The sequence below is a fragment of the Gadus chalcogrammus genome, chromosome 8 (genome assembly GCF_026213295.1).
Source record: "Gadus chalcogrammus isolate NIFS_2021 chromosome 8, NIFS_Gcha_1.0, whole genome shotgun sequence".
Classification (NCBI taxonomy): Eukaryota; Metazoa; Chordata; class Actinopteri; order Gadiformes; family Gadidae; genus Gadus; species Gadus chalcogrammus.
Window position 1 is genome coordinate 9,408,288 of NC_079419.1, and position 15,000 is coordinate 9,423,287.

General features: G+C 46.2%; 1 protein-coding gene across 1 annotated transcript in view; it reads left to right on the forward strand.

Annotated features, from left to right (window-relative positions):
* The window catches only part of LOC130387241 (receptor-type tyrosine-protein phosphatase mu-like), a 126,554-nt gene that overhangs the window by 91,919 nt on the left and 19,635 nt on the right, over nt 1-15,000 (forward strand). Inside the window, exons 21-22 of the mRNA XM_056596255.1 lie at nt 7,596-7,714; nt 14,649-14,746. Of these exons, the coding sequence (XP_056452230.1) occupies nt 7,596-7,714; nt 14,649-14,746 (217 nt within the window). The remainder of the gene's footprint in view (nt 1-7,595; nt 7,715-14,648; nt 14,747-15,000) is intronic.

Below are 15,000 nucleotides of genomic sequence, written 5' to 3' on the forward strand. Positions count from 1 at the left end.
TAGCCTCGAGGTAGTGCGGTCCGCGTGGTTTAGAGTCTAGCGTCCGGTTCCCCGCGCTAATGTTCCTACGCTAGTACACGTCGCACACGTCCCCTGATCAAGTACCGGAAAAAAGAAACAACAGCATTGATTCTCTGTCAAATTTTATACCAAACAATTCACTTCCCCTAATGGGAGTGTATGGGGGGGGAAAAAAGAGAAGGGAAGGTAAGCCGCTTGCCCGCATACGCTAAGCACCGGTCCCGCTGACTGTCGCTGTCAGCGCTCCGTGTCTCGACTCTATTTTCTCCCGCTCTTTGTCTCCCTCACTCTCTCTAATCCACCCGTGTATTGGGCCTCCACTTTGCCTTTGACGGAAACATACATGAAAGCACAAACAAATCTTCCCCGCCTCAGTCCGGAGATAAAGAAGTCATTAAAAATGGAGGACAGTAGAATAGCTGAAGAAGGGACTGGCGGATGTGTGTGTGTGTGGGGGGGGGGGGGGGGGGTTAGTGGCGGGAGGGAGGGAGGGGACTGGGAGGGGGGGTGGGGGGGCTTCCATTGTGTAGTTCCTCCTTCAGCGGAGGGAAGCGTTAATCGCAGTCCAAGCTAAATTGAATATTGGAGAGATAATGCCGGTCGGTGTTATTCAAAGGAAGTGGAAGACAATCAAGAAGGGGGTGGGGGGCCGAGAGAGAGAGAGACACAGAGAGGGAGAGAGGGAGAGGGAGAGAGAGGGAGGGAGAGAGGGAGGGAAAGAGGGAGAGAGAGCGAGGGAGAGAGAGGGAGAGAGAGAGAGAGGGAGGGAGAGAGAGAGAGAGAGGAGAGAGAGAGAGAGAGAGAGAGAGAGAGAGAGGGGAGAGAGGGAGGGAGGGAGGGAGGGAGGGAGGGAGGGAGGGAGGGAGAGAGAGAGGGAGGGGGAGAGCCAGTGGAGGAGCCCATTAAATTCCTAACGCTTTGTTTTCAGGCTCGTCTCCCCAGAGAGAGGACACGAAATTGGACAAAATAAAAACTTAAGGGGATTAAAGTAATCCACAAGACTAGGTGGAGTGGAATGGAGGGATGTGGTGGTGGCGGGGGGGGCATCATCGGCGCTGGTTGTTTATCTCTGGGGGTTGGGATGGAGGGAGCATTAACACTTGGAGGTTTGCTTGGAGAGGTTTAGCGGGTGCCGTGGGCTGATGGGTGGCCCTTCATGTTGCTTGTGTGTTCTCTGGGCAGTACAGGACTGAACTTGTGTCTGCTTGCGTTGGTCTTTCATCGAAACGAGAGGTGCTTCTTGATTAGCCCGATGAATAATATATCCTTATAGAAAGGGGTGGTTTTGTAATCGATATGTTCGAACTCAATATAATTGTTGTTTTTTCTGCGAAGGGAGTGTGCAATGCATGCATAAATATAATTGTTGACATATTGTTTAGCTTTAACTACATTCAAGAGAAAGTATTGAAAATAACACTTTCTGTGCAAATAAAAAGTTGGTGTGTGTGTGTGTGTGTGTGTGTGTGTGTGTGTACTCGCCTAACTATCCAACAGTGGACTTCGGCGTCGTAACACCTTCACCAACAGGGGACCTCCGAGCCAAGAGGGGACATTTTTCAGGTCCCCTTTTGGTCATGCCTTAAATCAACCTAAAAACATGCCTAAAATATTTTGACGCATTTTCACAACTTTTGCCAAGAGGGGACCTGAAAGTGTGTGAGTGTTTAGTCCATACTCTATAGCGCCTCTGCTGGCCAGAGCTTGACGACCAATCCACACACGTCGCTTCAAACACTCCTCTATTACCTGCAGTCGTTCACACGTCTGTCAGACTGTAGGGGGCTGTTAAACAGACTACTTAGTAAAGTCTCTTGAAACATGCACACAAAAAAGGCTGAGCTTTAAAAGTTCCACACTTTTTTTGTATGTAGTGACAGGGGTCCACTAATAATAATAATAATAATACATTTAATTTGGATGACACTGTTGGCTATTACAAAATGACACAAGTCCCTTCTTAGATAGCATGGAGCGACATTCACACTCCTTCTTTTATGAAAAGAGGTAATAACTATATATACTGTAAGGGAAAGATAGCAATCTCAACTAATGTAATAATAATTTGTCAAACTTGAATTGTTAGTGTGTTTTTAGGAATAGAATTCTCTAACAAAAAACCTATCTATTCATTTGTATCAATAAAAATGATAAACAAATACAATATAAGGGTCTAGACCTTTGAAATGGTTCAATCCCCAAATTAGCCTTAATTTACCATTTTACAATGTACTCCAGTCCCCGATCTAAAGAAATGCATTTGAATTGTTGATTTGCATCACAGAAAATGGTCCACACTTGTACTGTATGGAATGACAGGGGTCCACTGTTGGCTGATACATAATGACAGAAGTTCTCTCTTAGATAGCATAGAGTGACGTTCACACTCCATCATGGATGAGTAAAAAAATAAATAAGCAAATGGATAGTTCTTAAGAGGTAATAACAATCTAAATAAAATATGATATATATATGTATATACATAGTGTTATTTTGCAATTAAAGTTGCCCCAACAATGTTGTCATGAACACAAATATCTAAACTTAATAAGGTTTTTATTTTTTACAACTACAAACTTGTGTGCTTAGTCTACGGTTAAAGGAATGCATTTTATCTGTTGATTTGCATAACATAACTTTTTCTAATGAACGGGGTCCACTGTTGGCTATGACAAAATGACACAAGTCCCTTCTTAGATAGCATGGAGCGACATTCACACTCCTGCTTTTATGAAAAGAGGAAATAACTATATATATATATATATATATAATATATAATGTAAGGGAAAGATAGTAATCTCAACTAATGTAATAATAATTTGTCAAACTTGATTTGTAAGTGTGTTTATAGGAACAGAATAGTCTAACAAAAACCTATCTATTCATTTGTATCAATAAAAATGATAAACAAATACAATTAAAATACAATATAGGGTCTAGACCTTTGAAATTGTTCGATCCCCAGCTCAACATGTACTAGTTGAGCTGAGTCCAAAGACACCAAGCATGACACTCTAGCAAATTGTAACATGTATTTTACATGGTACACCTATGGTCTAGGACATGATCTCGGTGTAGCAAGAGGGCGAGCTTGATCTCATTGGACTCAGCTTAACGTGTAGATGCTAAATAACATGTAATTTGTCAGAAATCTCCATCGGGAAGCAAATCTATAGCTGGTCATTATTGATAAAGGCCTCCAAAATCGACAGCTAATTACTACCCTGAAACATATTCAAATATGATCATGTGTGGCACTGTTGCAATCGTCTCGAAACAGATGTCAAATGACACCTTGTTTGCCCTATTGCACGACCGGGAAGATATTTTCATACTTCTAATGGATTGATTCATATTTTAAGGTTCTCGGAGTGAGACTTTAGGCGGCTGCAGCAGAAGTGTTGAGACGAAAGATGATATCAAGACATTTATAGAATATTCCCATTCACATTATGATTCTTCGCATGACCTGCATGTTGGAGAGACTGAAATAACCCCCAAAATGAGTAATGTAAAAGCAGCCAAGTCCCACAAATTGCTTGAACCATTTATTTCATTCCATTGTTTCGTTGATATGCATTATTGAAAAGTTTCAAGCATATGGATTTAATGCAATATCCACAAACAGTTCAAAATGGTACCATGATATGCGGTCACAGGTACATAGTTATCACCTGACAAACATGTCACGGGTTGAAATCAAAGGCAGTACAAAATGGATAAAAATGTAGCTGAAGTTTCAAATGTCTTGTTTATTGTATTAACCAGTTCATTTCTCTTTTGTGAAAGTCACCAAAAAGTTCAAAAAAGTTAAACGCAAGGTCACAGGCTAACAGTGGAGCTGTGTTGGGAACCAGCAGCCAAGAGCTTCCATCGAAACTTTCTACCCATGTTAAATGGATTTAGTTGGCAGTTCCTTTTCTGCCCATTCTTTTTTAAACTTGTGGAAGCACTTTGCAGTACTGGGAGACACCATTTCTAACGGCAATGGAGCTAGATTCTAAAAATTTCAAAAGATGCCCAAAGCAAATACCTTTAACCCATAGTTGTGGTTTTAATCAAATTAAAAATTTTAGTTTCATTGACCACAAATTGAGCAGAAATATTTGCATACAAATCTTTAAATAGTTTAACCACATTAAGAAAAATACATTCGTTAATTTTTTTTAATAGTGAAGCCACAAGTTTTGCACATTATCCAAAGAGAATACCTGAAATGTTGATATTTTCAGCCCTTTCGGGTTAAAACAAGAGAAAAGGACAACCTAAGAGTGAAAAGTTTGGGTTAGGTGACCTATCGTTCAAAGATGTCCCTGGTCAGGTAGACTAAATAAAAGTGTATTCCCAATTGCTCCAGGACATTTGTGTAATTTACTTGTGAGCTCTCCCTCAAGCCTAGAGAGACATCAGTGTTGAACCACCAACTGAAAGGGGGGTATTTGCCATTAGTATGAGTGACAACATTTCATGGCTATTAATTTAGTTCATAATATTTAGCCGATTTGAATGGACTTTTCTAGCAGGCGAGGCTGTCAAAGAACTAAATATGGAGCAACTACAAAAAGTAAATTTGCAGCATGACCAAATTATACAAAAAGTATAGGAACTGTTCTAGCAGATATGTTTTAGAAGTCTCTTTTGATAGGCAGAGGGAATAATTGTCTTTGTCACCCTGTAGTCATGCCATCAAATCTGTTGGGCAAAGTACCCGCCACTGATTAATCCAGTAGACTCACCAGTCAAGTCCCCCTAGTTAGAAAATGGAAGAAACCCAGTTAGTCATGTTAATTATTCTGTTGTTACAAATGAAGACCAATACTTGCCACATATTGCGATCCAAGTTACTGGCTGCAGTCTTGGATTTTATAGTTCTATATGAATAGATTTTACTAAACTATTAATCATGCTTCAGAAGAATTAACCTTTCTTGGATGGCAGATCTACCACAAGCCTCCATTGCCACAACCTCCAGATGGCTTACGACCTACGGCAACTCCTCGACTACTGCAAGCCAACAAATTGGCTCTTGCACACCAGACACGCATTTTGCTTTATTTTAGGTTTTCAAGCATCTTAAAATACCCAAATCATCGCTCCAATACACAAGTTAGCTAATGGCCTACAAGGAAATGCTGAAGCTAGTGTTAGTGATGGCGATAGAAATGGACAAGCTTGCGTGTACAAATATGCAACTAGAATTGCAAGGTTCACAGCCCAGTTGCATAAGTGGTCGCAACCGTTGGATTGTAAGCAAGGGTAAAAAAAAAAAAAAAAACTTCGCACAACCTAGTCAACAAGGTCAATTGAAAGCCTGTACAAAACGACCCTGGAATAGTCAAATGCAGCTTTACAGTGGATGAATTAAGCCAAATTGCATAAACATCCAATGGTAAACAGTATACAAATGCAATCAAGGTTGCACTCACACTAGGCCATCTGGCCGTGGCCGTCACAACTGTGGCCTGGCCACGGTAGGCTCTTGTACATACGCCATCACGTCGCTAGCATCCAAACAATTCTACCAAACCTTAACCAACTAGTGAAAAATGGAACAAAACTTTAGCACACACCCACTGTGACTAATCACCTTGTCCAGGGGTGTTCCAACGTGGTTAACCAGAGGGCCTTGTGGACTTAAAGTAAGCCACACATTTGACAGACAGCACCGAATGACGTTAAACTAAGCTAATCTACAGGTTACCAGTGCTAGTGCAATTACATGAGCATTTTGCACAATATTTGTACTCCAATGCTACGTAAAGCAGGCTTCTTCAGAAACCCGTAGCCTGCTACATTGAAGGGCAACCGTTACTGTACCTGACCTAGACCGAAAGATGGCTCTGGAAGCCACTACGGCCCACGCAGCAGATTACTGCGTGGACCGCGGTGGCTTCCAGATCAACCCTTCGGTGGACCATTCATACACATGTATTCCGAGGATGTTTTGAAGACACTGGAGTCCCATGGCACTAGATTCCTTTGAAGACTAAGTTAGTATGGGGGGGCCCAAAGGGGGCCCCCCCATAGATCTTGTCAGTCATCTAACACCTGTTAAGAAAAACACACACACATCACAAGATACAAATCAGCAAAGCTAGGTTAACAAACAGCAGTGACATGCATGTCAAGGTGCAAAGAGCAGGGATACTGATGGCTTGTGTCTGAGAAAACATCAACATTTAATAAAGGAAAATAACTTTTACTCACTGTGGTGGTCTGAGAAAAGAAAACATAGCATAGCATAGCATAGCCTAGCCTAGCCTAGCCTAGCCTAGCCTAGCCTAGCCTAGCCTAGCCTAACCATACGTCTCTCGTACTGGCCTCACGTCGAGCCAGCACCACCTTCAGCCCCAAACATCAAATGAGAAAGCCCTTAAATAGGGAAATGGCAATTGGACCAATCACGGCCGTATGGGCCAGACCATTAGTTGGGGGAACATTATTTACCTAAAGCTACCAATCCAACATAACTGAACATAAAGTACATTGTGTGAATACTAATAAACATGAAACTAAATAAACAATCACCAAATACATATATACCCACACCCTGTGCACAACCTAAAGATATTTACAAAACAGCTGTTTCTATCAACACCCCCCTGGGCTATTCCCTGATACTCTGACCCTAAGCTCCCTTAGCATACTGCCCCCTACCGGGACGGAAGACCAGTCTTACACCAGCCCAATATAATATATACACACACAATATAATAATAATAATAATAATAATAATAATAATAATAATAATAATAATAATAATAATAATTTCTCTAATGGGAGACAGTGAGAAGGGGGAGGATTTCACCTTCTCACAATTACATTTGTTCTTTTCCACACTTCATGAATAGATCCATGCAGGAGTGTGAGGGTCGCCCCATACCATTTAACAGGGGACTTCTGTCATGTTGTACAATCCAAGTGGGGACCATCTTTTATATTTTCCCATGTAAACACATTGACAGAAGCAACAGTTGCAGTTGGCAAACACTCATTGAGTGAAACAATAGGCACAGACAGCTCCCTGCAGTGAATGGAGTCCCCTCTTTGATATGTAAATATCGCTTAAGTATTCAAGTCCCCTCTTGGCAACTTCTTTAAAAGAAATCACATTTGAAGTTATATTATGACAAAATAACTTAAAACTAAACGCTGTATTATGTTTTTGTATTTTATAAATGACCAGAAATAGAGGTCCACACTTGGTCGATGGAAACCGATAGTCCCCTGTGGGTAGGGTAAACGTGTATGTGTGTGTGTGTGTGTGTGTGTGTGTGTGTGTGTGTGTGTGTGTGTGTGTGTGTGTGTGTGTGTGTGTGTGTGTGTGTGTGTGTGTGTGTGTGTGTGTGTGTGTGTGTGTGTGTGTGTGTGCACAGATGCACGTCACAGATGTGGTTTTTGTTTATGTGTAGGCAGAGATGTGTAGGCAGGTGTGTTGTCTATAACAACAGGCGAAGGGAGAGGGTCTCATTTGCCTTAATGGGTCAGTCCCTGTTGTCACGAAGCATAACCAATGTTAGACTCTCTGCGTAGCCTCTCAGACGAACACCAAGACGCTTCCTTTAATGAGTTAGATTAGAGTTAAGCTCTTCATACATTCCAACTCTACTTTCTAACTTTTTCTCTCTTGGCTTTCTTTTCCTTTTTTTCCTGCAGGGCTACCACAGGCCAAATCACTACATCGCTACACAAGGTAAGGATGAAAAAAAACAGTTTGGAGTTTCCAGGCACGCATGGTTGTTTGGAATGCCTGGGCGGTGTGATTTTTAAGCCATGTTTGTTTGCAAATGTGTGTGAGTGTGTGTGTTTGTGTGTGTCCGTGTGTGTGTGTCAATGCACACACAGGTGTGCGCAAACACTCTTTACTCTTTGATGCTTAGTCAAGTGTGTTAAGGGAATCTGCTCTCGCTCGACGTGGATGCACACATGCACACACACACACACACGCACACACACACACACACACACACACACACACACACACACACACACACACACACACACACACACACACACACACGCGCACACACACCTCTTCTGAGCAAGCAGAGCATCTCTCTCTCTCTTCCTGTCTCTTCTCGCTCTTTCTCTCTCCCTCCTCTCCTCTCCTCTCCTCTCTCCATCAGTGGTCTGGGATAGATAAATCAGTCTGTGGGGGAACACTGAATAAATAAAAGGGTTTAGGCAGCGCTTGATGGGCACATGCTGCAACAAAGGTTAAACCCAACGCCAGTCACCTGCCGGGGGGAGGAGCCTGTACCGCGACCCTGAGAGGTTAAAGCCGATTGGTCGTTATTTGTTAAGGCTTCTGTTTTTTTTCTTCGTTTTTTTTGAGCGTCGAGAGCGATCACTCCCACACAACAACCCAGCGCACGTCAGGGGATTCGGCGCACCGCTCCGGCAGGTAAAATAAATAAAGAAGTGGAAAGATAAAAAAACAGCTGGGGGGGGTTTGGGGCGATTTGAGAGAAGGGGCCTTAATGGATTCACAATCTGCTTTGGCGGACCGGGGAGTTGCATAATTACCTGTTTATTAGAGCGTAGCTCCTCTTGCTGGGCGTCTCAATTAAAACACCCCTCTGTTTGCTCTTCCTCTGGTAATGGATCGCCCCCCCGCCGAGCCCGGCGGCGTCTCACGCACCGTCTCGCTGCCTCGCCACCCGTCTCCCTGACTACCTGTCTGCCCGCGTGTCTCGCTGTCTGCCCACAGCACCTGCTGGTGGGACACTCACACATCCGGGAGAGACCCCCGGTTGGAACAGGCAGCTCGTTTGACGGTTGTCGAGTCAAACAGTTCAGAGACCGAAAACGGAGGTTTTTTTAACCGTTTGGCGTGCCACACGGCGGGGAATAGACAGCTTCTGCGGCGCCACTCGTCTCTACAGAGTGCGGGTTTTTAGCCGGATTAATTTGCATACGTACAGGCTGGGCGCACTCTTGTCATTAGAAGTATTGACGTACTTAGTTTTTCTTTTGCTTTTAAATATGCGTATGTAGATGGACGGTCAAAGAAATATTGTCAACCACTAAAGCCCTCTCTGCCTGAGATGAAACGCGTTGGAAGTCCCTTCTTGCCTTAATGTTAATCAGGGCCTGTGTGTGTGCCTGTGGATTGGTGGGCTTCGCTGTGTTTTTCTACACTTTGCTTGCATAATAGGTTGAGATTATTCTGTCGACTTGACTGAAAGGCGGGGGCGGGGGGGGGGGTTGGGGGTCCTCCCAGGAAGACTGTGTGTGTGTGTGTGTGTGTGTGTGTGTGTGTGTGTGTGTGTGTGTGTGTGTGTGTGTGTGTGTGTGTGTGTGTGTGTGTGTGTGTGTGTGTGTGTGTGTGTGTGTGTGTGTGTGTGTGTGTGTGTGTGTGCATGTGTGTGTGAGTCTTAGAGTGTGGAGAAGGAGAGGATGCATGAAACATCTGTACTCTCCCTGAGAGCTTGCCTTTTTTTTTTTCTGTTTTTTTCTATAATTCATCATCATCCTCGGCAGGCTGGGGATGTTTGGGGGGTGGGGGGGTGGGGGGGGGGAGACAGGAAGAAGGGAGACAGGCTCGGGTGTGTGCTGCTGACACTGAAGTAGGAGATGAGAGAGAGAGGAAGACAGACACACACAACCTGTCTCTCTCAATCACACCGGCGCTGCACAGCGGCAGAACCTGCAGTAGAAGAGGTGCACCCGGGCACAGGCAGCACGGGCTCCTTCTGGAACGCACAGGAAAAAGAAAAGAAAAAACACGTCGGGGAAGTTTCTGGCAAGACTGACGCGCTCGCTATCGCCCGCTGGGACTCACAGACTCAGCTCACACTGCTTTATATTTATTTATTTATTTGATTTAGCTTAAATGGCGGTGCCCCCGCGATAATGCTCGCTAAGCTAAAAAGAAATCCTCCTCTGTCAGAAAAAGGCGAAGCAACAAAAAATAAATAAAAACACTCCAGGTGTAGTCGGGGAGTCGGAGACAGAGAGAGAGAGAGAGAGAGAGAGAGAGAGAGAGAGGGCTGCTCGCCCCAGCCGCCCGGGCTCCAGCGGTGCTGATCAGAGGCTGCTGAGGTGTGGTGGTGTGGTGGTGTGGCGGCGGGCTGGTGGTGGAGGAACCCCCTCCGCGGCGAGGCGGGGGTAGGACAGCTGTCAGGGTGTTCTTTTTGGGTGGAGAGACGGGGACCGGGCGTGTGGCGGCTCCTCGTTATCTGGGTCACCCCCGTCTCCACCCGGGGACCCCGGCGCGCACCGTCACCAGACTCATTATACGTCTCTGTATCGTTCGCCCCGATCCCGGCGGCGCTCACCTGGTGAGCCGAGAGGGAGAGAGGGAGAGAGAGAGAGGGAGAGAGGGAGAGAGAGAGAGAGAGAGGGAGAGAGGGAGAGAGAGAGAGGGTGAGAATGACGCCCCCTCCTCCCCCGTTCCCCTTCCTCCCCCCTCTTCCTAATCCTCATCCCCCCCTCCTACTCCTTCTCCCCATATCCCCCATCCTCTACCTCCTCCTCCCCTCTCCCCCCTCCTCTTCCTCCTCCCCATCTCCCCACTCCTCCTGCCTCCCCCCTCCTCTTCCTCCTCCTCCCCCCCTCTACCCCCCTCCACCTCCACCTCCCCCTCTACCCCCCTCCACCTCCCCCCTCCTCCTCCTCTCCTCCTCCTCTTCCTCCTCCTCCTCCCCCCCCCTCTACCCCCCTCCACCTCCACCACCGCCCCCTCTACCCCCCTCCACCTCCTCCCCCCTCCTCATCCTCTCCTCCTCCTCTTCCTCCTCCTCCTCCCCCCCCCTCTACCCCCCTCCACCTCCACCACCGCCCCCTCTACCCCCCTCCTCCTCCCCTCCTCGTCTTCCTCCTCCTCCTCCCTCTACCCCCCTCCACTTCCCCCTCCTCCCCTCCTCTTCCTCCTCCTCCCTCCCCCCTCCTCCTCCTAGAACAGGTTCCCCGGCCACAGCCCCCCCCCCCCACAACACCACGGGACCCCAGTAGGGAAAACCTGCGGATATCTCATCCAGCCCCCCCGGGTTGCAAAATATTCATATGACACACGGAGGTGACTCAATTTCATCAAGACCCTCTTCATATCCTCCTCCTAGCCTCGCCGGTGCCTGTCTACCACACACACACCAGCACGCACGCACACACTAGCACGCACGCACACACAATAAGCACGAACCCTGACACACACACCTTCATCACATCCAATTGCCAAATGTCACCATCAGCACGCTACTTTTTATAATTTCCAGGTAAGGCCTTCAAACCCACCGGGAGGTAGAGAGAGGGAGAGAGAGGGAGAGAGAGGGAGAGAGAGAGAGAGAGAGAGAGAGAGAGAGAGAGAGAGAGAGAGAGAGAGAGAGAGAGAGAGTGTCAATGATCAGTCTCTATTTGCCGAAGTCTGCTGCATGTAATATTAATGAGGAGAGGAGCGTCAGGTCTCTGCTGAAGGGTGTGTGCGTGCTTGTGTGCATGCATTCATGTGTGCGTGTGCAGCTGTGTGTGTGTGCGTGTATACATGTGTGTGAGGATTTTTGGATTAGTATTTTGCTCAACAAAGATATTTTCCCATGAGGTCTATTTACTCTTGTCACAGAAGAACTACTCTGACATTCTGGTGGGCACGTGCAATTATTTAGAGGAGAAAGAATGGGAGATGTTGCAGTGATTCAGAAAACAGCTGTCTGGCGTTTTGATTAATTCACCACTGGCAATATATTATTGTTTTTCTGGCCTGAGCGGCCCCAAATTGCTCTATCAGATTTTGATGGGAATCTGACACGGTAGCATTTGGAATCATTTCATAATCATTAGATATCCTTTACAACATGTTCCTATTTGCTTATGTCAGCAGCAGTGGCAGTAGCAATGTATCAAAAATGTAATTAATTCAAAAAACACTGGTAGTAATACAGTGGAAAAACCACCCATAGGGTGTCTGTTTATGTTAGTGTCTGTTACTTTGAGTCTGTGTGTTTGTTTGTGTGTTTGTTTGGTGTTCGTGTCTCTGTGTTTGTTTGTCTATTTGTGTGTGTGCGCTCGCCTGTGAGCCTGTGTGTGCCTGTGTGAATCTCGCTGTGCGTTCGGTTGGTGTGCGTGCATGCGTACGGCTTCCGAGGCGTTTTGGTGGATGTCGCCGGCTGGGGAATATCTCACAGCTGTCACAGTCCTCGCTTGTGAGGAGGAACAGGCCGAGTCCCGACCCAAAACGTCTGTAGCAGCGGCGGCGGCGGCGTTGCTATTAGCTTCTGACAGCTGGATGCCGGGGCTTTGAGTGCTGCTCGGCTCTCCTCGAGGGCCTCCACTCCATCCACTGAGCTCCATGCGGGCGACGCAGTGCACAATGAGGTTGAATCGCTTAACCACCAGCCTCCAATCACTGCATAGTTAAACGGGCGGGCCCCCTGGGGCCGGTGGAAGGCCCCTTGGGGAGGCCTTTAGTGCCACAACTTGTGGTATGCTATGTTTTGTTATGTTGTGAGAAGTTGCGTCGTATAACGTTGTGTTGCGTTGTTATGTCACGCTATCACAACGTAACGCAACATACCTAACAGTATTGTACTGTATGTTGATTTTACAATGTGGTATGTAACGTTTCGGTGCGTTATGTTGCGCTACGTTACTTAATACTTTTGTGTTTTGTTTTGTTACAATATCTGTCGTTATGTCTTGTTATGTACTGCTACGTTGTGATAGTGTTTCGTTCTATTACATTACGTTGTGGTACGATGCACTGCGTTACGTGTGAACTAATCATAATTGAATTAATGGCGATGTGTAAAGCTATTTCTTCCTGGGACCATCTTGTTTTGATCGCACCCAGATACATAACTTCCCTGTTTTCCCGGCAACACACATGCTCCAATTTACAAAAACATCTCCTCCTTCACCTATTGTTTTCCATCCTACACGCATATTGGATCACAACTCTCCCGTCTCAGGCTTGGCACCCGCTGCGTATCCAATTCTTTTTCTTTTGAACATGGATTGCCAAGTTGTATTGTGTTACTGAAGTCCTACTCACCAGCTGTCCTGGCCAGCCATCTTCTCCATCACAGCTTCTCGGGCCATGTCCATCCTCCAACCACCCCCCCCCCCTCCCCCAATGGTTGGGGGGGGGGGGGGGGGGTTGGAGGATGGACATGGCATGGGGGGGGGGGGGGGGGTGCAGGGTGCGTGGGAAGTAGAGGAGGAGTGGGTGGCTCAATCATTCCGGGGAGCTGTTGAAGAGGCCTGGGGAGTCTGTGGAGATTGAATATTGCGTTTCCTGGATCCTGTTGAAATTGAGACCCATCACTTGCTGAGCTAGAGGAAGAGAGGAGAGGTTGGGAGGCGAAGAGGCCGAAATTTCATTTACAACTCTGTTTCAATTCAGTTTGAAGAGGGGGTGGGGGGGGCGAAGATTGCCGCTTCGGATACAGTGTAATGGCCGCCATGGGCTCAACATATAGAAGTTGTCATCTATCGATCTTTTTTTGTGTCAGTAATTAAAAATCATAGGTCTGGAGGCTTCATATGTGACACGCTTGTCATTTGAAGGCAATCGCTTTTATTCTCCCACAGGTCACATGTTCCCTCAGGCTGGCCTAACAAGCTCTGCTCTGACAGACAACCCGCCCATCGATACACAACCCTGTTATTTATCACATAATGTATTAATGCGCGTTTACCGCTGCAGCAAACTATTCAAAAATAGAAAAGATAAGTGGAGTTATGATGTTTCATGATGTCACTGACTGTGTGTGTGTGTGTGTGTGTGTGTGTGTGTGTGTGTGTGTGTGTGTGTGTGTGTGTGTGTGTGTGTGTGTGTGTGTGTGTGTGTGTGTGTGTGCACGCACGCATGTTGCAAAATATGTGCGTGTGCGTTCGCAACATGTCTTCAGGTAATTTGGGTTCATGGAGGAAGATGCACTGGGATTTGCATTCACTAATTAATCTGTCAGTCTTTTTTTTTTCGTTTTCCATTTGGCGGTTCATTAAAATGTACATTAATCATTTGAATTAACCAGAAAAATAATTGAAATTCTATCAATTAACAATTATTGCTCAGTGGAGTTTTAAATACGGAAAGGACTGAAGGGGCTGGCGCGTATTTATTGTGACATGCGCTGGACCTTTTCAGCAACGCCGCGTTTGGAAAACTAAGTAAATTACAGGGTATCTGGTAATTACCAAAAGCAACATCCTTTTGCAGCACAGACACACACGTGCACGCATTCACACACACACACAAACAAATGAGTGCGCTTCCAATCATACGTTCTGCCAAGCACATGCAATGTGTCCCTGTGTCTTTTAATTGGTCTATTTTTTATTATTGTTTAATATGAGTTGGCAGTGCCGGTAGAACTGCTAAGAACGAGATGGGAGAACTAAAAAACACATCCTCCCTTTCTCTCTCTCGCTCTATTTACCTCTCTCTCTCTCTCTCTCGCTCTGTCTCTCTCTCGCTCTCTTTACCTCTCTCTCTCTCTCTCTCTCTCTCTCTCTCTCTCTCTCTCTCTCTCTCTCTCTCTCTCTCTCTCTCTCTCTCTCTCTCTGTGTTTCTCTCTCTGTCTGTCTCTCTCTCTCTCTCGCTCTGTCTCTCTCTGTCTGTCTCTGTCTCTCTCTCTTCTCGTCTCTCTGTCTCTCTGTGTTTCTCTCTCTGTCTCGCTCTCGCCCAGGCCCTATGCAGGAGACAGTCTTTGACTTCTGGAGGATGGTTTGGCAGGAGAACACAGCCGCCATCGTCATGGTGACCAACCTGGTGGAGGTGGGCAGGGTGAGTTACTGGAACACGGGCATTCCCTCTAACTACACTTCCCAGGTCACACCTTCACAGACGGCCTCATCTATCAAAAGACAAAACTGGAACAACTGCATTATGTATCTGCGTGTGTGTGTGTGTGTGTGTGTGTGTGTGTGTGTGTGTGTGTGTGTGTGTGTGTGTGTGTGTGTGTGTGTGTGTGTGTGTGTGTGTGTGTGTGTGTGTGTGTGTGTGTGTGTGTGCTATAAAAAGGATATAGATGGATCTTT